The sequence below is a fragment of the Crocodylus siamensis genome, chromosome 7 (assembly GCF_052110815.1).
Source record: "Crocodylus siamensis isolate JL-2025a chromosome 7, ASM5211081v1, whole genome shotgun sequence".
In the NCBI taxonomy this organism is placed as follows: Eukaryota; Metazoa; Chordata; order Crocodylia; family Crocodylidae; genus Crocodylus; species Crocodylus siamensis.
The window spans coordinates 58,075,036-58,096,606 of record NC_143401.1 but is presented as its reverse complement, the minus strand read 5'-3'; the positions used below and the strand labels follow the sequence as shown (position 1 = coordinate 58,096,606).

Below are 21,571 nucleotides of genomic sequence, written 5' to 3'. Positions count from 1 at the left end.
CCTAGGGGCCGCGAGCATGGAGCCGCGGTGGCGGCGGGTGGAGGATGCGGTGCGCTACCAGCTCTTCTTGCTGCCGCCGGGCGCCGAGCAGGGGGAGGCCGCGCTGCCGCGCTGCGCCGAGCGGGTCCTGGCCCGCCTTGCGCCGCTGCTCGTCTCCTACTTGTGGCAGCGCGAGCCCTTCCGCCTGCGTGCCCGACCCGCGCGAGGTACGGCCCTGCGCCGCTCTCCTGGGGCCGCCGCCACGTTTCCCCACGCGGGAGGCGGCTCTGCATACAACCCCCCCCCCCCCACACACACACTTGGCACGGCGTACGGTTGCTCCAGCTCCAGCCGGGCCGTGCAGCAGTGGCTGTTGAGGTATCGCTCCTGCTGCTGGTCAGGGCTGGAGCAACCACTGCTCTGTGCTGCCCTCGGCTGCAGTGGGGCCGAAGCCCTGCCGGAAAGGGGCAGCGTGGCGGGTGGGGGCAGAGGCAGTGGGGAGCAAGCAGAAGCTCTCACGGTGACCCCAGCTGTCACCTGTCCTTCCACTGGCTTGTACTCCAATCTAAGACAAGGGGCTTCCCCTCACCCCCCTCCCCATGTTAAAGGGAAGAAAACCTTACCTTGGATTTGAGTAAATATGATTTGATTTGCTGAACTACTGCTGTACTACTAATACTAAGCCTTCAATCCCCATCCCCCCCAACCCCTTGTGAAATTATGTGAAGGAAACATGGTTTGGGCTAAGGAGGAGGTCACTTAATTGCTGTTCTTTGTTTTTTGTCCAGATGGTGTTCCCGCACATATTGGGGGTGTGACTGAATTTGGAGATAATATTGAAGATGAATGGTTTATTGTGTACCTCCTACAACAGATAACAAAGGAGTTTCCTGAGTTAGTAGCAAGGTATTCTTAACAAGGCAAATTCAATTTTATTATTTTTTGGTGAAACTAACCTGAGACCTAAATCAGTTTTTTTCTTAGCGATAGCTGTTGCCACACTTTTACCAGGATAGTGCAAAGGGACTGGATTAATAATCCGCATTCAGCACATACTAAATTTTTAGACCTGTGCTTTAGTCTCTTTAAAGTTAAAGCTAAGTATGTGCTTTGTTACAAGGCCTGAGGAAGGATACTGATTTTTGTGTTTTGAATTTTAAAGACTCTAATTGTTACATAACAACAATTTGTAGCCTTTCTTCAGGGAGAGATGGACTAGATGTGCCATCTAGGGTGATGATAATATATATAGCGCTTGATGTTTCACAAACTTCATAGGTTGTTTTATATTCCTTTAATCTTGTTCTTGAATTTTTGGAAAAATTGTACAGCACAATAATATTCTGACCTCTTCCTAATATAAGAAAGTATGGCTCTCATTCCTGCTAGCTGCATGACTACAGAACATTTGCACTGAATTAAGTGAATGTATACAAGTAATGGAAATACTAGTAAATTCTCATACAAGAATGTGCAAAAAAAATCCTAAAACTTCAACAGTCTGAGGAAAAAATTGCCCTAAAAAAATTAAATGGCTGAAATCATTAAATATATAATAGTTTCTGTCTTTGGTTTGGAGGATTTACAAAGGAATAAAAAGAAAGAAAAGATAATGGAGCCTTCTGTTACTGAAGTAGTAGATTATTTAGAATAGTTTGTTGTTGTGTTATGCAGGGTCCTTTCTAATAAAAACCTAATTTTGGGTAGGGTTGATGACAATGATGGTGAGTTCCTATTGATAGAAGCAGCTGATTTCCTTCCGAAATGGTTGAACCCTGAAAATAGTGCCAATAGGGTAAGTAAAATTTTCATACAAATTAACTTACTGGTGTATTGAGTTCAGTGCAGTACCCTCTTATTTAATAGGCTTAAAAGTAAATTCCAACTTAGAACAAAAATAAAACTAGTTAAGTAGCCTTATTTTTCTTACTTCGGTCACAAATCCACAACTGGCTCTTGCTTGTAAAGAGTCTGATAGTCATCAGCTTAATTTCTTTGATCATGGTCTAGCATAGGGGTTGGCAACTCTTGGCACACATGCCAGAGCATAGTACTCAAAGACATTTTGCGTGACACGCATGCCTCAGGGCAGATGGTGGGGGAGCCACGAGGGGCCCTACCTATCCTTGTGGCATCGGGGCTGCTTGAAGGTTGTATCCAGCTTGGGAGATGTCGCAGCTCAAGCTTCAGCTTAGGACATGGTATGGTTAAAATCACAGCAGCTCCAGCTCCTACCATGTACCCTCTGCTGGATCCAAAGCTTCTACCGCATGCACTGCACCATGATGGCATTTCTTAGCTGTGGCATGAAGCAGCAATGGGACTGGCAGCCGTAGAGCTGGGGCTACAGCAGTGGAGACAGGCAAAGCAGCTGGAGGGTTTCTGAGGCTGTATCAGCCCTTGCTCACCCTCCTTCCACTAACTACCATATCTACTGGGGCCGAAAAGCCCTGGATGCTGCAACAGGCCAGACCCTTCATTTGTCAGTGGCCCACCTATAAGCTGGTGGGTTGGAAGCAACCCCATGAACTGAACCTGTCCCATAAGACGTATGTTTGACACCCCTGATTTAACAGATAACTTATTAGTCTAAATGCAAATGTGCTCCTTTCTGATGCGACTTCTATAATTAGGTGTTCTTTCACCGAGGAGAATTGTGCATCATCCCACAATCAAAGACTTGTGGAGAGGAGCCTGACTCCAGTCCAACAATTCCCCAGGTCTTAGCACTGTTATCTGCACATTCAGAAGAGTTCCTGGCTGCAAAATCTATTAGAACAGCAGTCTATAAACGCATAAGTGGGTGAGTGGACTGTTTGGGGTTTTTTGGGGAGGGAAGGATGGGGGTTGATGTTCTTTAAGTGAATGCTTTCATTCTGGGTTGTCTAGGGCATTTATTTCATAGTATCTAATCCATTTTCTTGTCAACTACAATGAGATTTGCCACTTTTCCAATACCTAATAGCTAGACTTTTTTTCTGGGACATTTTTTCTACTGGTAAACCCACCTGTATGCACACAGGTGGTATACTATATTCTTATTTCAGGGTGTTGAAAAACAAAGGCATAGGGCTAAAATTATATCATATATCTGTGTGATTTGGGCTTTTCTTATTTATTGTAAAAGGACAGCAGTGACTTGTGTCAATCTTCCCTGCTGGCAGTTTGAATACTTCCATTGGTATGCCTAAAATGGTCAGCAAGGGTCACTGGGTTGGTAACAGATTCCTTCTCAGAATACTTTAGGCTTAGAAAAGACTGCAGTTAGATTCTCTTGTTTAATATTAAGGAACTGTAAGCTAAATGATTAGGCCAGTTCACAGTAAAGGACTTATCAGATTGGAGGGAGAGAGTTAAACCTCTCAAAGCCTAGCTATACCAGTTTTATAAGTATAACTCAGACTGTATGTTTGATTAGTTTTCTAATTGGAGATTCTAAAGTACAGTAAAAGCCCTGTTATCTGACATCACCCAAGAATTGCCAGGAATGGGGAATGCCAGATAACAAAATATGCTGGTTAACTGAGCGGCCCGAACAGGCATCCTTGCCTGTTTGGGCCGCCACTTCTGCCACGTCCGGGGTGTCGCCATCCCTCCCACGGCATCGCCACCTCTCCCGCAGGCCCTGTGGGCCCCGCAGGACAGGGAGGCAGTAGCCTGTTCTGCTCCCAGGCCATGGGGGCTTGGCACCGCAGGCTGGTTTCCCACTGATTGTGGGGGCTCAGAGAAACCAGAAGTGCCAGTGGGCACTTCCAGTTTCACTTTTCCTTACTAACAGAGCATACCAGCTTGAAATGTGCCAGTTGCCAGAGATTTTACTTTAATTTGTAAATGTACGTAATGTGCACACGCATTGTTTCCCCTTTCACTGAATATCTGCATAAAGAATGACTGGTCATATTTGTAATATTTCTTTTTTTTTCTTTTTTTTTTTTTTACGTGTTATCTCATGAAACAGGTATCCTGACAAAATCAAGGCCTCCCTTCACCAAGCCCACTGTTTCCTTCCAGCAGGCATTGTGGGAGTGTTGAAGGAGCGCCCTTCTCTGGTTGCTGCTGCAGTTGAGGCCTTCTACCTGCGAGATCCCATTGACTTAAGAGCATGCCATCCTTTCAAAATTTTCCCTCCAGACATACGTGTGATGAGTTGTGTAAGTGATATTTCTGCTGGTAACCTATTTTCTCTGGTGACTGTGTGATTAGTTATGCTGTTTCTTTGGTCATTGTGTTAGGAAAATGCACAGCTTTCAGTTTTAAAAACAGTACATTTCTGATTGACTTTTCTTGAAAGCATTCACAAGTTTCTACTTAATAAGACTTAAAATTCCTTAACTACTTGTACCTCACTGTGGAACTAGATTGTTAAAAGCTGATGAGTTTCTTTTCTCCAACAAAATAATTCTGAAATGATAGAAAAGCCAATTTAGAATTGCTTTATTTTGTTTTGAGACATTGCTTTTTAGTTCAGGTGGCAGTCACTGAAATGCTGGATGAAATGCACAGGTGGCCCTCAACACTTGTGATCACTGAATAATCACACAGTAACTGACTCCATTATTCTGACCAGTTTTTTTTTGATTGGGCATTTGGAGCATAGAAAGCTTTTCTCTGTTACTATGAAAGGATTTAAGACCAATTCCAAAACCGCAGTGATTTAGGCTTTCCCATCTGCATTCTCAATACCTTTGGTCTTCAAAGAACTGACCAGTGGCTAGCAAAATGTAAGCATTTCCTTGTACTGTTTAGTGTGTATGCTGTAACTGTAACTGCTACAAAGAAGGGACTTGACTACTTGTGGAAGGGGAATTGCTTATTAAATCCTTGTATTAAGATGTAGTCATTGTCTGCTACCTTGCTGGTGCATTCTGCCAGAAACTTTAAGGATCCAGTTTGAAGGAATTTAATAAGGCAACATATTTCAATTTTAATCAAGAAAGGGTAAAAAGCAAGCAAACCTAAATGGTCGTTTCCCTTTGTGCATTTTTTCTTCAGTTCTCCCCGCCCCTCCAACATCCTTTCTTTCCACATACATCCCCCCTGCTTCCCAAAGTAAGCCATGTATATTAGAACCAGCTCTGGCAGTCATACTTTGACAGCTGTACATCTCTGCCACTTTAGCTGGAAGGGAGCCAAAGGTTTTATAAAAGGCTGCAATACCCAGAAACTTTTATGCAGAGTAGAGGAGACCCTCCCTTATCTCCTTTGAAATTGACAGCTTTTTAGACTGTCAGGTTTTCCTCACTCCTAATTCTGTAGAACAGTGGTCACCAACTAGTAGATCTCAGAGCCTCTTGCAGTAAATCTTGGAGTCAATCTGAGGCTGGGGTGGGGCTCTGAGTGCCTGTGTGCATGCACAAGTATGGTCCAGCCCAACAGGTCAGTCCATGGGGAAGGGAAGGGAAGGGACGGGACGGGGGCTAGATCAAGGTCCCCATGTGAGGGACAGGGCCGCAGAGGCAGGAGCAGGGGTAAGTTGAGTGGAGCCCTAGCCAGGTGGGACTTACCTGCTGGGGAGGTGTGCCTCTAAATAATTTGTTCTCCCTCTGCCTCAGTCGCCACCCCCCGCCCCTTACCAGCTAGGCAGGGAGAGGGGGTGGTGGTGCACAGTAGATCTTGGGTTACTTTTAAACGCCAAAGGTGATCACCTGCTTAAAGGTTGGAGACCACTGCTATAGAAGATTCATCCTGTCATAGTCTACACTATGCAGATTTTTGAGAGTTTCTAGGATATGTGGCCATATTTTAATAATGAGCAGGATGGAAGTGATACCTGCATGTATCTCTCTCTCTAAGTCTGCATTCTCAAGCATGAGTACCTAGAATATTGATTTAAGAGTCTAAATAGCTAGTTTTTTGTTAACTTCCTAGTAACTTTCACTGAGGTTAGTGGATACTACTAGAGGTGCATGTATACCTCGGTCCTATATCATATCAGAACTGATAAAAGGAAAATTGCCATTATCAGCAATTAGCTTTTTTTTTGGCTGATGTAGCCAATAATGTTATTATAAATGCTGTGTGCACATGCATAGCCTCAACACAGCATGCAGACAGCCAGGAGCGCAGAGAGCAGCGTCTGATTGATAAGTTTGTTGTGGGGGAAGGGGCATGGAAGGAGCATGGGGGGGGGGCAGACTGAGGCCTCTGTGGTGAGGGAGGAAGTGGAACTGGTGCAAGGACAGGCACTGCATGGGGGGGGGAGGGGGCAAGATGGAGCCACGTGGCTTGTCCAAGGGATGTGAGGAGGGGGTGGGGAGTGGCTTCTGCCACTACACACACCCCTGGGGGAGTCAGGGGGGCATGTGCCCTCCAGATCTGTGTGGGGTGGGGGCAGGTTGCCACTGCAGGCTGAGGGCAGTGCCAGGCTCTTCCTGGCAGAGAGCGGCTGAGCTGGGCTGCACTCAGGGCAGGCAGCAGCACTAGGAGTGGGACCACAGGCAGGGAGGAGGGACTGCAGCCACCCCAAAATTTGCTTGAGCCCCCCTGTAGCAGCACCACCACCACCTGCCCCAAGTGCAGCCCCAGCCCAGCTCCCCCTTACAAGGAAGAGCCCAGCACCACCTACAGTGCCCTGCACACAGATCTGGGGGGGCATGCCCCCATGCCCTCCTTTTCCCCCTACCCACAGCCCCTGGACCAGCCACAGCTCCATCCTGCACCCTGCCCCACTCCTTCCCTCACCGCAAGGCCCTCAATTTGCCCCCCCACACCCTTTCCTTCCCCCCTTGCCCCTTCCCCCACAACAGACTTATCAACCGGATGCTGCTCTCCATGCTACTGGGCCACATACCAGCAATCAGGTCAGTATCGGCCAATATGGCTTGTTAAAAATTGCCCATCAATATTGGCCCAAAAAATCTCTATCATTACACCCCTAGATACTACTGGATGTTTGGCTAATGTCAAAAATCAGACCAACTATGTAAGGCTTCTAAAATTGGATTTGACAGCCAAACTTAAAGCTCTTTATTATTATTATTATTATTATTATTATTGTTATTGTTATTGTTACTATTAATTTGGACAGCCCTACCTTATGCTAAAATTGTGTTTTGCAAGAGTCCAAGTGCTCTTGATTTAAACATTAAATCCAAGATTTTTAGAGCGAGACTCATTTGGCTGTCTTTTGGGTAACATCTTAAGTGTAACTTGTAGCATGGTAGGTCCAAAACAAAATTTGGACTTAAAAATGGGGATTTTTAGTAGAAAATATCATGCTCTGATGCAAGTTCCTTGTTTTGCCTTCTTTCCTTCTGATGTTTACAGGTCACATTCACCAAGTGTTTATATGCACAGTTAATGCAGCAGAAGTTTGTTCCAGACCGACGCAGTGGATATATACTTCCATCCCCTTCACATCATCAATACAAAGCACATGAGTTAGGCATGAAGTTGGTAATGGTCTTTTACTCATCTCTTGCATTTATATGCCTGATTCTTGGTTTTTGTTGTTTGATTATTGGGGAAATATTAGGAGCGAGTCTTTAATTTATCTGTAGCATGCTTGCAGAGAGAACTTGCAGGGTATTAGTAGTTTATATCACCAAATAGATGCTGTATAGAGAAGTATTCTTTTTACAGGGATGTGTATAGTATGTTCCTCCCAGGAATTTTACTTTAACTAATCTATTGTTCCTTTTCCTCCTACAAATTAATTTGATGCTAAACTGCTCTAGTATTTGTTAACGGCAATATTTTTCATTCCTCTTCCTACGCTTTTTCATTCTTCTTTGATGTCTCTTTTTTCTTATGGCAGAAATTTGCAACCCATAATTTGTTTCTAGTGTAACTCTGTAAGCACTAGAAACTCTACCACAATTGCAGATCATCAGTCTTAAGAGCATATTGCCTTTGTTGTAAAGCCTTTTTTTTTTTTGCTTTAGTGAAATGGATATGAGACATAAGTTGAAGGTAGTCCAGGCTGAGGTGTCTTTTTTTTTTTCTTTTTTTTTTTTCAGGCACCAGAAGAGAATTACTTTAGCTGCCCCCTGATGCTTGTCAGTACATCATCAGTTGTAGCATGCTTCCACAGGCTTGTTCACATGAGGAAAGTTACTGAGAAGTAAGCTAGGTGCAGATTTACAGTGTAATAAGTGCTGTGTGCTAACTTCCCATATGTATATTCATAGTGCACAGTAAGTGCAGAGTGGGGTACTCCACTTGGCAGTACTCTAATGGTGCAGGCACTTAATTGCTACAGAGGTTTTTTTTTTTCCTTGGATTTTGCTTAGTAGTAAAGAGTGGAAACAACTCTTGTAAACCATCTCTCTAGGTGCTATTGCAGTAGTTAGCCAGTAGATGGCAGGAAAGTCTGTCTGCACTGAGGAAATGGCTGTTCTGTCATGAAATTGAACAGAGACATGAATGCATGATATGTGGGAAAGTTACTGTGTAGAACATATGAAGTTACTACACATTTCTCAAGGGATAACTTGCTGTAGATTTGAGTGCCTTGCTGTATTGTAAGGTCGTGTGTCATGTATTTGCTGTACTTCTACTATTTGGCAAATATCATGCGTCTGCTCTTATTCGTATGCGGGGAAGTTAGTGTGCTGTAAATTCACACCATATATTATTTAGCAGTAATTTGATTGTAATGACAAGCTCTGGGTATCATGGGGCCACTGCCTACCTAATCTGAAAGTTGAAACTCAGCAACTCTCCCAGGCCATAATGTGATCTCAGGGTGGACGCATCAATTCTAGTTAAGAAATGGCAGTATTTGGGAGTGAGGGCTATTTAGTGTGAGCTCTTCATGCAGTCCTTTTTAAGCTGATTTAAACAACTGTTTAAGAACCTTTATTGGAAACTTTCTTCTGTCTTTCTTAGGCACATGGGTTTGAAATCCTATGCTCCAAGTGCAGTAAAGTTTCTCCTGATTCTAAAAGTCCTGTATCGAACGACCCATTATGGGATGGATTCCTCAACAGCCTGAAGAAGAATAATTATTTCAAGGTAAAGAAATCATTTTTGTTTCTTTATAATTCAGGGAAAACAGTATTGTCCAAACTTTGTCAAGATTTCCAACAGATTTTAGATAAGGTGAGGAACATAATTTTTTCATTATGAGAGACAAATGAAGGTTTTTAGTCTTTAAAGAGTTCTTTTGTCCATGATTCTTTCCACTGTCCTATTAGATTAGGGTAGAATATGAGGAAGAGCCACCAGACACAGAGCAATCATGGTAAGCAGTTCCCTTCTGAGGGGGGACAGAGGACCCAGTCTGTCACCCTGACCCCGTAGCGCACAGGGTTTGCTGCCTCCCTGGGGCTCATGTCCATGATGTGACTGAGAGGATCCCCAAACTCATCCAGCCCTTGGACCCCCATCCCATGCTACTCATCCACATAGGCACGAATTACACGGCTCAGCAATCCTGGCTGGGTCATGTGTGACTAGAGGGCTCTGGGAGCTGGACTCAGGTAGTTTTTTCCTCAGTCCTCCCTGTCACAGGTCATGGGCCTTGGAGGGATAGGTGCGTCAGTGAGATGAACAGAAGGCTCTGGCGATGGTGCCATCGCAAGGGGTTTATCATCTTTGACCACACTCTGCACTTCAGTGAGAGAGGTTGTATACTGTTGGAAGGGATGGCCTCCACCTCAACTGGAAAGGGAAGAAGCTCTTGGACAGAATGGCTGACCTACTTGACAGGGCTTTAAACTAAGGTCCCTGGGGGATGGGCGGTCAATCGACAGTTCTAGCTTAGGTCATGTCAGTCACAGCAGTAACAGCTTAAGGTAGCCCAAAGGAACCCAACCCACCCGATGAGAGCCCAAGGAAAGGTTATGTCCCATCACATAAGGAAGCCTAGGGCTTCCCATGGCAGACTTAACTGCCTGTACACAAATGCCAGGAGCTTGGGTAACAAGCAAGGGGAGTTGGCCCTTCACCTGACTGATAATGATTATGACCTTGTAGGGGTAACAGAGACCTGGTGGGACTCCCCCTATGACTGGTCAGTAGGTATAGAAAGCTATACCCTCTACAAGAGAGAGCGTGTTGGGAAGAGGGGTAGGGGTATAGATCCCTATGTCAAGAAGCAGTACACTTCCCTCCAAACTGAATTCAGTAACCATGGAGGGCATCTTGAGAGCCTCTAAGTTAAAATACCTAGGGGGAACATGGGGAACAGGGATATACTTGTAGGAGTCTATTACAGACCTCCTATCCAAGAAGAACTGGATCTCAAATTCAATAGGGAACTGACTGAGGGTATATGTTCCCGATGTATGATCGTCATGGGAGACTTCAACCTCCCTAACATCTTGTGAGATGAACACGCGGCCAGGCCTGACCAGTCACGTAACTTCCTTGCCTGCACCGATGACCTGTACCTAATACAAATGGTCTATGGGCTGATTAGGTGAAAGGCACTGTTGGATCTGGTTCTGGTCAAAGGGGATGATCTGGTGAGTGATCTGAGGATTGAAGCCAAGCTTGGTGACAGCGACCATGGCCTGATTACTTTCTTTGTCCAACACAGGGTGGGCAAATCCCTCAATAAAACAGAAATCCTCAACTTTTGGAAGGCTGACTTCCGCAAACTCGGGAGACTGGTCAGTCGGGCACCAAAAGACCATGGGCCCCTAGGAAGGGGAGTCCATGACGAATGGTTGTTCCTACAGAACTCCATTCTCAATGCACAAGGGAAGTCCATCCTATCCCTCAGGAAATGCAGTCAGAGGACAGGGAAGCCCCCTTGGCTTAACAGGTAACTTCTGGGTCTCCTGAAACAAAAAAGAGAAGCCTACACCAGATGGAAAACTGGAACCTTCACCAAGGAGGACTACTTGGCTCTAGCCCATACCTGTAGGGAGTGGTCCAGAAAAGCCAAGGCAGCAGCCAAACTTAGGCTAGCCACCAGAATCAAGGATAACAAGAAGTGCATCTTTAGATATATGGGAAGTTGGAGGAAGAAAAAAAGCAACGTTGGCCCCCTGTGAGATCAAACGGGGCAGATGACATCTGATGCCCAAGAAAAGGCCAATCTCCTAAATGATTAATTTGTATAAGTTTTCCATGCACCCAAAGGGGTCACACTGTCAGGATGCAAAGCAACCAGGGCTTGGGAGATGGGCCCACAATTGACATAGATCAAGTGAGAGAACACCTCAAGAGGCTTTTCATCTATAAGTCCACATGCCTGGACGGATTACACCCCAGAGTCTTAAAAGAGCTGGTGGACATCATGGCCAAGATATTTGAAAGCTTATGGCATTTGGGTGATGTACTGGAAGACTGAAAAAGAGCCAGCATGGTCCCAATCTTCAAGAAAGGGAAGAAAGGTCCAGGGAATTACAGACCTATCAGTCTGATGTCCATCCTGGGAAATATCTTGGAGAAAATTATTAAGGGATCCATCTGCAACAGGTTAACAGAAGGCAACCTACTGAATGCCAGCCAACATGGTTTTATTACTGGAAGGTCTTGCCAGACCAACCGTATCTCCTTCTGTGACAAGGTGATGCATTGCCTGGACAAGGGAGAAGAGGTTGATGTCATTTATCTGGACTTTAAGAAGGCCTTTGACTTGGTCTCCCATGATGTCCTTGTGACCAAGCTGGAAAATTTTGGCCTTGACCATCCCATGGTCCAATGGCCAGGGAACTGGCTCTGGGGTCAGAGCCAAAGGGTACTAGTTGATGGGAACAAATCAACATTGCACTAGGTTACCAGTGGAGTCCCCCAGCGCTCAGTGCTTGAGCCAGTACTCTTCAATATCTTCATTAATGACCTGGATTTGGGCATCAGATGCAGACTGGCAAAGTTTGTGGATGACACTAAACTGTGGGGGAAGGTGGTCACGCTGGAGGACAGGCTGGGGATACAGGCCGATCTGGACACGCTTGCAAAGTGAGCAGACAAAAACATGATGGCATTCGACATAGAGAAATGCAGAGTACTCCACCTTGAGGGGGAAAAAAACAACATCATACTTATAGGCTCAGTGGTGATACATTCACTAGCACTGTGACCAAAAGGGACTTGGGAGTCTTGATTGACCACAAAATGAACATGAGCCCCTAATGCAATGCCATGGCTGGCAAAGCAAACCAAACTCTGGCCTGTATCTACCAATGCATCTTGAGCAAAACCAGGGACATCATCCTCCTGCTTTACTTGGCTTTAGTGAAGCTCCAGCTGGAGTACGGTATCCAGTTTTGGGCTCCCTACTTCAGGAGGGATGTGGATAAGCTTAAGAGAGTCCAGAGGAAAGCCACTCGTATGATCAAAGGCCAAGAGAGCAAGCGTTACAAGGAGAGGCTGAGGGACATGAGACTCTTCAGCCTGGCAAAGAGAAGGCTCAGGGGGGCACTTGGTGGCTGCCTGTAAGTATATAAGAGGAGTGCATCAGGATCTGGGAAAACAGTTGTTCACCAGAGCTCCCCAAGGGATAACTAGGTATAACGGCTACAAATTCTAGAAGGCTGATTCAGACTTGATATAAGGAAAAACTTTTTTACGGTCTGAGTGTTCAAGGTTCAAAAGGCATTTGGATGTTTTATTTTGCTGGGATCATCTGATCCCTGCAGACTTCCTTTCTCTGGGGGGCTGGACTCTGATCTCACGAGGTCCATCCCAGCCTCTGATGTCTGTGAAATCTTTTACAAATTGAAAAGGAGGATTTGGGGGTGAACTCCTGCCTATTAAGAATGAGAAAACAGCCTTCATGAAAGGAGACCAAAATAATAAATGCTGTTGTATTCAGGTACTTTCATTTTTATGGAAAACAGAAATATGAAATGTTTAATAGTCTTTAAAATGTAATGTAGTTCAAGTTCCATACTTTTTAAATCACACTGGATTGGAACATTTTAGTTTTATACAGCAGACTAAAAAAGTGTACCTTTTAAATATGACACGCTTTTTCCTTGGCTTACAGTTTACATTGACAAGTTCTAAACTGTTAAGGTTTGTTTAATACATGTTAGCTTTTTTATATTTAGCATTATGCAGTGCTTCTTTGATGTCTTAGCTGTGGATGTAAATATTAAATATCAGTCTGAAGACTGATTGATTTATGGTTCCAATAGATATCTTTGGTAGTTATGTTCTTTGTGGTAGCTGCTGTGAGAACACAGCAAATAATGTTAGGGATTATTAAGGGAATTGTAAACAAAACAGAAATTGTCATTATGCTCTATAAATCCCTGCTGTGTCCTCACCTGAAGTACTGTGCTCAGTTCTGGTACCCACACCTCAAAAAGGATATAAAAGAGCTAGAGAAGGTACAGAAAAGGGAAACAAGGATGATTACTAGTATGGAGGGGCCTCCATATGAGAAGAGACTAAAGAGATGTTTGATGGGGGATGTGATAAGTATTCTCCTCATAATATTAAATGATGAGGAGAAAATAGATGGGGATTTTTATTTATTCTCAACACAAGAATAGGGATCACAAAAATAAAACTAGTAAGTTAAAACTAACAAAAGGAAGTTCAGGGGTGGTTTTTTGTTTTGTTTTGTTTTTTTACAGCATTTAATTAAAGTGTGGAACTCTGCCACCAGATGTTGTAGAAGCTGACAGTTTAGCCAGATTCAAAAAGGAATTGAACAAATTCTTGGCAGAAAGGGGCATCAGTAGCTACTGAGGATGGAAATTAAGGTTATAGCCTCTGAATCGGAATTTCTTAGACCTTAAATGCTGGAGGCTGCAAGTAAGAGAGGAAAACAGCAAGACTTAAAAAACCTGCTGGTTATACCCAGTTCACTCTCCCTTTCAGCATCAACACTGTGACAGAGGCTACTAGACAGAATGGACCTATGGTCTGACCAAGTACATGGCAGTTCTTATGTTTTAACACACAACATTCCTCATTTGTGTGGAAAATCAACTGTATTGCAACATAACAGATTTTTTTGCATGTTTTCTTCTAACTCATGTTCCTGTTATCAGCAAAAGCAGCCATGCCCATTTTCTGGTCTGTAGTCTGCGTAGCTGGCAAAATAGAATAATTTATTTTGTATCTGTCACTTATAAATTTGTGATGTATCTAATCAAACTTCTTTCTCAAGAGTCTATGAAAACTACTATGGCTATTAAAGTAAAACTGCGTTATCATATTTGCACATTCTACTACTGTTACTGGTCCCTGTAGGCACACCTGTGAAGGTAATGGGAAGAGGATTTGGTAAACTAATATTAGTAACTTGTACTAAATAGGGTGAACTAGAAGGATCTGTTAAGTATTTGGAACGGCTGCGTATGGCAGAGAATTATTTTCAGCAATCTGCTATCAAGCCAGAAGGGTAAGAGACCTACTATACACTGATTTCTTTTTGTTTGTTTGTTTTGTTAGTTATAGAAATATAAAAGTGGAGCTGGATGGGACATCTGTCATCTAGTCTGACGACTTGCACTGAGGCAGTCCGCCCTCACCCCATGCACAGGTCCAGGGGCACACGCCCTCCCGGGATGTATGTAGCAGCGGGAGATGCTCCCCACAGGCCCCAGATGAGCTGTGGCTCCGTCCTGTGCCCCACCCCACCCTGGCTGTTCAGTGCCTGCCCCAGCTCCAGCAGCCCCACTCCCTCCCTCACCATGGGTGCCTCTATCTGTTCTTCCCTGGTCCTTTCCCACAGCAGACTTACAAGCTTGATGCTGTTCTTTAAGCTGCCAGGCCGCATACCAACAATCGGATTGGTATCGGCTGATATGGCTAGTTAAAAATCGGCCATCAGTATTGGCCCAAAAACCTCTTATCAGTACACTCCTAATAGTAAATGCATGTAATTCTATTTAGAACAGGAGTTGGCAACCTAAAACCAGGAGAGACTTTTGATCCAGTCTGCAGACATGGGACATCAGCAGCTTTTGGCAGTGGGGGAATTTGTCAGCGGTTGTTTTCCCCATGCCAGCATGGGGAAAAGCAGCAGTGGCCAGGTCCCAGTGCCTGCCCTCCTGTCCAGCATAGCCTGAAGTGGGTCAGTGCAGTCTGCAGCCTTAAAAGCTTGCATTTATATATGTATAAATGTATATATTATTATATTATTATATAAATGTATTTATATATGTATAAATGTAAATTTATATTTACATTTATATATATCCAATTACTTCTTTTAGCTCTGTTGCCATGAGCCCAGGTGAAGAAATCTTGACTTTGCTACAGAAAACATCCTACAATTTGAAGGAACTTGAAGAAGCAGCAGCTAGTCTTCCTTCAGAGGACGGTGAGTGAAGTTGATGGCACAGGATCTGAAGCTGTGTTTCTAATATAATAAGCAGCTTTTCTGTAGAAGTTTGTAAAACTGTATTGAGACTCAAGTTTGTCTTGTGTGCTAAGACTGCTAAAAGATGTTTTTAACTGGTTTGTTAGTACAAAATTTTTTACTGTATTGAGACCAGAGCATTTCAAATGAGTAGGTTTCTTTGCACAGTAAGTGTTAACTTGCTTAAGCCATTTCCTTCAGTATGAAGAATGACAGCCTTTGGAGTTTTGCATAATTTTGTAGGTCATCTAGAAATATACTAGGGTCCTCTAGCAGTATAGTGGTTCTCAACCTTTGTCAACACAAAGCATGCTCATAAAATTCCAGTTCCTAGTTCTCTCTCGCTTTTCAACTATGGTAAAATAGAACAATTCTTTTCTTGCAAAGAACTCAAAGACTGCAATGGGTCAGAATGTTTTTTGACATTATGGGCTCCTATCTGAAATATCTGAGTTTATTTTGTGAATCGTGTAGGTGTTTGCACACCTAAGAGTGCTAAAATTGTGTGGTACTCTTAAAAGGATCTCATAACCTTGCTGAATGCATCCACACATGCAAGCACATGCGCTTGCGGCAACTCAAAAAGAAGCAGTGCAAATTTGAGCTGGGGCTTTTTGATTCGGAGCACGTGGTCAGACATGCACTTGGTTGTGGAGCAAATTGTGCCATGTGGGGCAATATAACCCAGCCTGGCTCCTCCTGGATCTTCAGCCGGGGGAGCTATAGCCCAGGGCCAGCACCTGTGCTGTCCCCAACAGTATAAAGAGCTGCCCTGGCAAGTAGCTCAGGGCTTCTAGCTCTCAGGAGCTTCTGGGGCCCAGCCAATTGGTACCTAGGGACACTACCCTTTGTGCCAGCTGGACTGCTGAAGCAGCCCTGAGAGTTCCCTGCACCCTCTACCCACTCCAGCAGTCTGGCAGTGGGGGCTGCTGGCTGGCTGTGACCTGCTGTGCACCTACCAGACTCGGATGGGGGCTGCACAGCCAGTAGAGGCATCTGCCCCTCTGGACCAGTTGCCAGTGGACTGCAGTTGCAGGGTTGGCCTTTGTGCGGTACTACTGCCATGTGGGCCCCTGCCCGGCCATCTGGGCAGCTATCACCCAGAACATGTTCCAGGTGTGGGGGCCTGCTTTGAACTGTCAAAGCATGTCTTCCTGGCCCCATTTGTCCAGGAGGTCAGCCACAGCCAGATGGGTCCAGGGTGCCAGCTCTGAGCAAGCAGGGTCCTGCCACTGGTCTCCCTAGGAGGCATTCTGGTGTTCCCTGTTGGAAAACTGAAAAATCCCTGATTTAAAAAAAAAAAAAAAAAATCAAAAGACCACTGTAAAGACAGAGAGCAAGACAGAGACAGTGATCAGTTGGACAATGTTTTATTGATATATCTTAGTCTTAAAGCAAGTCTTTTATCATAACAAAGTGAACTCTAAATACATGTTTTGTGCCCCTCCCACACAGTGGGGTTTGGCCCCCCTTGCGAGGCCCACATGCCCCACCCCAGCCTCCCAATTGCTGCCCCACCTGGCCCTGGCCCCCACCAGTTGCAGCCCTACCCCTGCTCCCCCAGACTCCCTCAATGGCTGCCCCACCCAGCCTCACCCCTGAACTTGCACCCCCAGGTCCCCATGGCTACCCCCACAACCCCAGGCACCATCACTTTAAAAAAAAAAACGCAGAAAAAAAATGGAAAAAAAAAGCCTTTGCTTACCTTAAAGCGGGGGGAGGGGGCTCCAGGGCCTCCTTGGCAGAGTCCCCCAGGGCAGCAGAGCCGAGGCTGGGGCTGTCACCCTGCACTCCAAGATGAACATGGGCCGGCAGCAGGAGGAGGCAGTCAGGAAGGCCAACTGTACCTTGTCATGCATCCACAGATGCATCTCGAGCAGGTCCAAAGAGGTGATCCTCCTCCTCTATGCGGCACTGGTCAGGCTGCAGCTGGAGTACTGCGTCCAGTTCTGGGCGCCGCACTTCAAGAGGGATGTGGACAGCATGGAGAGGGTCCAGAGGAGGGCCACTCGTATGATCAGGGGACAACAGGGCAGGCCCTATGAGGAGAGGCTACAGGACCTGAACCTGTTCAGCCTCCAAAAGAGAAGGCTGAGGGGGGATCTTGTGACCTGTTATAAACTAGTCAGGGGGGATCAGCAGGCACTGGGGGAGTCACTGTTCCCCCAAGCACCACCAGGAGTGACCAGGAATAACAGTCACAAGCTGGCAGAGGGTAGGTTTAGGTTAGATATCAGGAAGCGCTACTTCATGGGCAGGGTGGCTAGGGCCTGGAACCAACTTCCAAGAGAAGTGGTGCAGGCTCCTACCCTGGGGATGTTTAAGAGGAGGTTAGATGAACATCTTGCTGGGGTCATTTGACCCCAGTATTCTTTCCTGCCATGGCAGGGGGTTGGACTAGATGATCTGCTCAGGTCCCTTCTGACCCTAGAAACTATGAAACTATGAAACTGCACTGTGTAGATGGGGCCCCGGTCAGCCAAATGCAGCCAGATGGCAGGTAAGTGCCGGGTTTTTTTGTTGTTGTTTTTATAAACTATGGGGTGGGGGGGCAAGGATCGGGGGCGTTTGGGGGGGATGGGGCCAGGCAGGGCAGGGGTCGGGTCCTTGGCGGAGCTGATGGGAGGAGGGGCTGGCTGCAGTAGGGGGACGGGGCCTTGGGGTGGGGCTTGGAGAGTGGGCAGAGCTATTGGGGGTCCCCCCCATGGTCCCCTCCCCCCTCCTCCAGCCCTCCCTGACCCTTTACTCACTGGAACCAGTGTCCTGGTGCTGAAACATGCGGCCTGGCCGGCCATATGTTTCAGCAACAGGGCGAAGGCCAACCATAGAGATGGTCTGGCAGCCAGAGTGTCTCCATGAAGGACCCAGCCTCCAGTTGCCTTGGCACGGTCAGGGACTGCCCCGCCCTGCTCTTTTAAACATCAGGGTTTTTTTTTAGACCCCTGGATATCCAGGGGTCTAATTTTCTATGCCCGCTCCAAACTTGCAGCATGGGGAACAGTTTTTTGTTCCCGCATGTGCCTGTTGCCCTGCCTCAAAGGGGTTTGAGGCAAGGCAGGAGGCATGTGTGCTTGTGTGGACACACCCTTCTGAGGATCACTCACTGCTCTAATAATACTAATTGTAGATGTAGTTATTTTCCTTCTGCCCCTTTTCTCTTCTCCTCGCTCCACATTTCCCCCAGCCTACGTTTTGTATTATCAAAGCCTGCATATTAATAAATTTCATTCCAGTTTAGAAATACTAATGCAGGATGCAAAACGATGGAAACTTGAAGCTATGTTTCATTTGATTAATTTGTTTTTCTTCCTCTGCCCTCCTCCCCACCTCCCTTGCAAACTGTAACTGGTGCATATGGTTTTTTTAACTAGTTTGTTCACGTTACAGATTTCAAGACAAGAGTGTTTAATCTTTAGGATGACAAACTTATGTCTGGATGACAAAGATGTTCCTTTCTGTTCTCTTAGATGATAGGTGGTTGGAGATTTCTGAAGATGATTTGGATCAGATCCTGAATGAGGCCTCAGCTAAATGTGAATCCATTCATCCTTCGCATGAGGAAGCGCAGAATTATGATTTGGGAGCAGTTGCTGAAAGCATGAAGGCTTTTGTATCCAAAGTCTCAGCACATGATGGAGCAGAGATTCCATGGTATCTGTTTGATTCTGCTATCAAATTGTAACAAATCTTGGGTGATATTTTTAGCATTGCGAGAACCCTGAAAAAATTAAGATTCTTAATTCATATAGATCTTTAAAAGAAATGAATTTGTAGAGCTGGTGTTAGTAATGCGTTGTCAGCTCATTATTTTTGTTTGATTCTTTTTCATCTTATGTTGCCAATTCCTACAGTATCTGGACAACACTGGAGGAGGGGAGAGAGAGAGAATGTGGTGTTTACGTATACAAAATTGTAGACTGAAAATGTTGATTTGGAGTATTTAGGGGTAAAAGTGAAATTTAGAGTTAAGTTGGGAGTATCAGACTTGTCAAAATAAGACCATCTATTTGTGTAATGCACCTGTTTCTTTGATTGCATAGAGATAAATATTTTAAATAAAGTAGTGCAGAAGAAACAGCAGCAGTGTAAAGGTGTTACACAATTAAACACAAAGGAAGTGTTGTGTTTTCCAAAGCAGTCACAATTGTGGACACTTTCACAGTAGATGTTTTACTATTTTATATGCTTTTTTTATACTTGATTACATGACAAGTTATAGTTGCCCTAAAGAACTGTTCAGTAGAAACGCTAATAGCTGTCTTTTTTTATTTAATTGGAAATACGGTAAAATCCTTGTTACCTGGCATGAGTGGGTAGTGCTGGGTGCTGGTTATGTAAACATTCCAGTTCCTAATTTTGTCTTGGCTGACAAACGTTCTTACCTCTATCTGCCGTACAAGAGAATGAACTACTATCTAAATAAAGATCTTATTTTTAAAATTTTAGGTCAACTGATGAAGCCCATGTAACCTTTGATGTTGAGTCTTTTACAAATGCTTTAGACAGAATTTTAGGTGAGAGATTTTTAAAAGCAGTCTCCTTGTAAATGTACTCATTTTTCTTAGTTTTCCATGGGCATTGCACTAGCTTGTGTGTTTTGCACTGGATTTATTTATAGGGGCAGATTCAGAAGAGCTGGATTCAGATGATCTGGATGAGGAGGAAGAGTTTAAGTTCCTGGACAGTGATGAAGACCTGAATACTGAAGCCCATGGTGAAGAGCAGAAGGCATTGCCAAACGAAATTATGGGCAGTCTGAGGTCATACATGAACGAAATGGACCGTGAGCTGGCCCACACTAATGTTGGCAAAAGCTTCACCACCCAAAAGAAAATGGTATGTAAGAGATGGGAAATGAGGTTGTTTTGGTAACTTGCCCTATTACCCAAAAATCTTCTTTGGCGAGAAGGCAGGTAGTGAAGTGATGGCCTTAAGCAGTATAGTCAGTGACAATGTAGTCCCTAAGCACATAGACTCATTCCAAAAGGATCTTGTGTGCAAAAAGTTTGGTGTATGCTGCACCACTGGACTTGCAATGTTTTAAAAAAAAAAAAATTAAGAGAAAAAAAAGCTAAATTTTAGCCTGTCCAGTGGCTGTAAGTTCGTTTCACTTCTGAATTTTAGTATTATTGCAAGCAACTGCATCATGCCCCAAGTAAGTTTTTTCCAGGAACCCTAAACAAAAATCGAAAAAAGTGTCTCATCATTCTCTTTCCTTTTGAGGCAGTATGGTTAGTTCTTTGGTTCATGATCTCCTGCCACTTGGGAGGGAGTGACACACTGGCCTTTGATTTGTCTTTCTGCTTATTTTTTCCTGTTCTGCCTTGATTGCAAAGAGTGGTTCTGGTGACTTATTAAAGAAGTCTGTGTTGTTTCTGCCCCCCCCCTTTTTTTTTTTTTTTTTTTTTTAGTTACGAGCTTCTGCTCTGGCTGCTTCCCCCCCCCCCAATGCACCAGCTGTGACAGTGTTTAACAAATATTACATTATGCATTTCTTAAAATACTCTTTCTGCATTTACTTTAGGTTAGTTCTGCTAAAGCAGCTGTGTCCCAGGGTCCTGACAGTGACTTGGAAGATGATTCTGGTGCAGAAGATGGTGATACTACTATACCTGTGGATGTAGATATGAACCTAGTGACTAACTTACTGGAATCCTACAGCGCTCAAGCTGGACTGTCAGGACCTGCCTCTAACATTCTACAAAGCATGGGGGTACACTTACCAAACAACATGGATCATGTACGCACTAGCAGTGGAACAGAAGAATAAACAGATAATCACAGTTCAGAGGACATTGCTGAATGGAAACAGAAACATAAGGACAGCAGTAGTTTGGAAGAAAAGACAAATGGTATGAATATTAAACATTTGGCCTACACAGTTTGCTCATGGCTTTTAAAGGACAAAATTTGATTACTTGGTAAAATGTGTCTGGTCTGTTAAGACCAAAATTGCTGTGCATGAAGTAGGTCCTTATATATATATAAATCAGTATTTGCAACCTTTTTACCCATTAACAGGAGTTGATTTGGGTGATTAAAAAAATGGGTCACTCTGTGAAAACACTTACACCAGCAAATAACAACAGCCTCTTTTCTAGAGTCATTCAAGTACCCAACAAATATTCACTCCTTTTTTCCTTATACAAATGCTTTAATACAAGCATTTCTGCTGATTTAGTAATGACAACTAGATTCATTAAAAATAGTTAATTGCAGAGGTACCAAATTTTATTTTTTTAAAGTATCTACAAGCTTCTCTGGCAACTGTATTTAAATAAAAACAGAGTTTAAAATCTGGAACTGTAACTTCTTTTCAGTGTAGTGTTGGGAAGTTCTTGACCTAGAAGTATCTGTCAGCCCCATCATATTTGAAAC

The 21,571-nt window shown here is 44.4% G+C and overlaps 1 protein-coding gene across 1 annotated transcript; it reads left to right on the top strand.

Moving 5' to 3' along the window:
- Window positions 1–16: 16 nt before the first annotated feature.
- On the top strand, window positions 17–21,496 carry ECD (ecdysoneless cell cycle regulator). Its single transcript, XM_090058458.1, has 13 exons — window positions 17–206; window positions 768–885; window positions 1,687–1,774; window positions 2,613–2,782; window positions 3,938–4,130; window positions 7,246–7,374; window positions 8,809–8,934; window positions 14,145–14,230; window positions 15,048–15,154; window positions 18,661–18,844; window positions 19,640–19,707; window positions 19,812–20,029; window positions 20,718–21,496. Exons 1-13 carry the CDS (start codon window positions 17–19, stop codon window positions 20,961–20,963), a joined length of 1,923 nt encoding a protein of 640 aa, XP_089914584.1. The 3' UTR covers window positions 20,964–21,496.
- Window positions 21,497–21,571: the final 75 nt, after the last annotated feature.

Coding starts and splice junctions, on each gene's coding strand:
- ECD (XM_090058458.1), top strand. CDS start 17: ATGGAGCCGCGGTGGCGGCGGGTGGAGGATGCGGTGCGCTACCAGCTC. Junction 886..1,686: donor TTTCCTGAGTTAGTAGCAAG/GTATTCTTAACA, acceptor AATTTTGGGTAG/GGTTGATGACAATGATGGTG. Junction 20,030..20,717: donor TCACCACCCAAAAGAAAATG/GTATGTAAGAGA, acceptor CATTTACTTTAG/GTTAGTTCTGCTAAAGCAGC.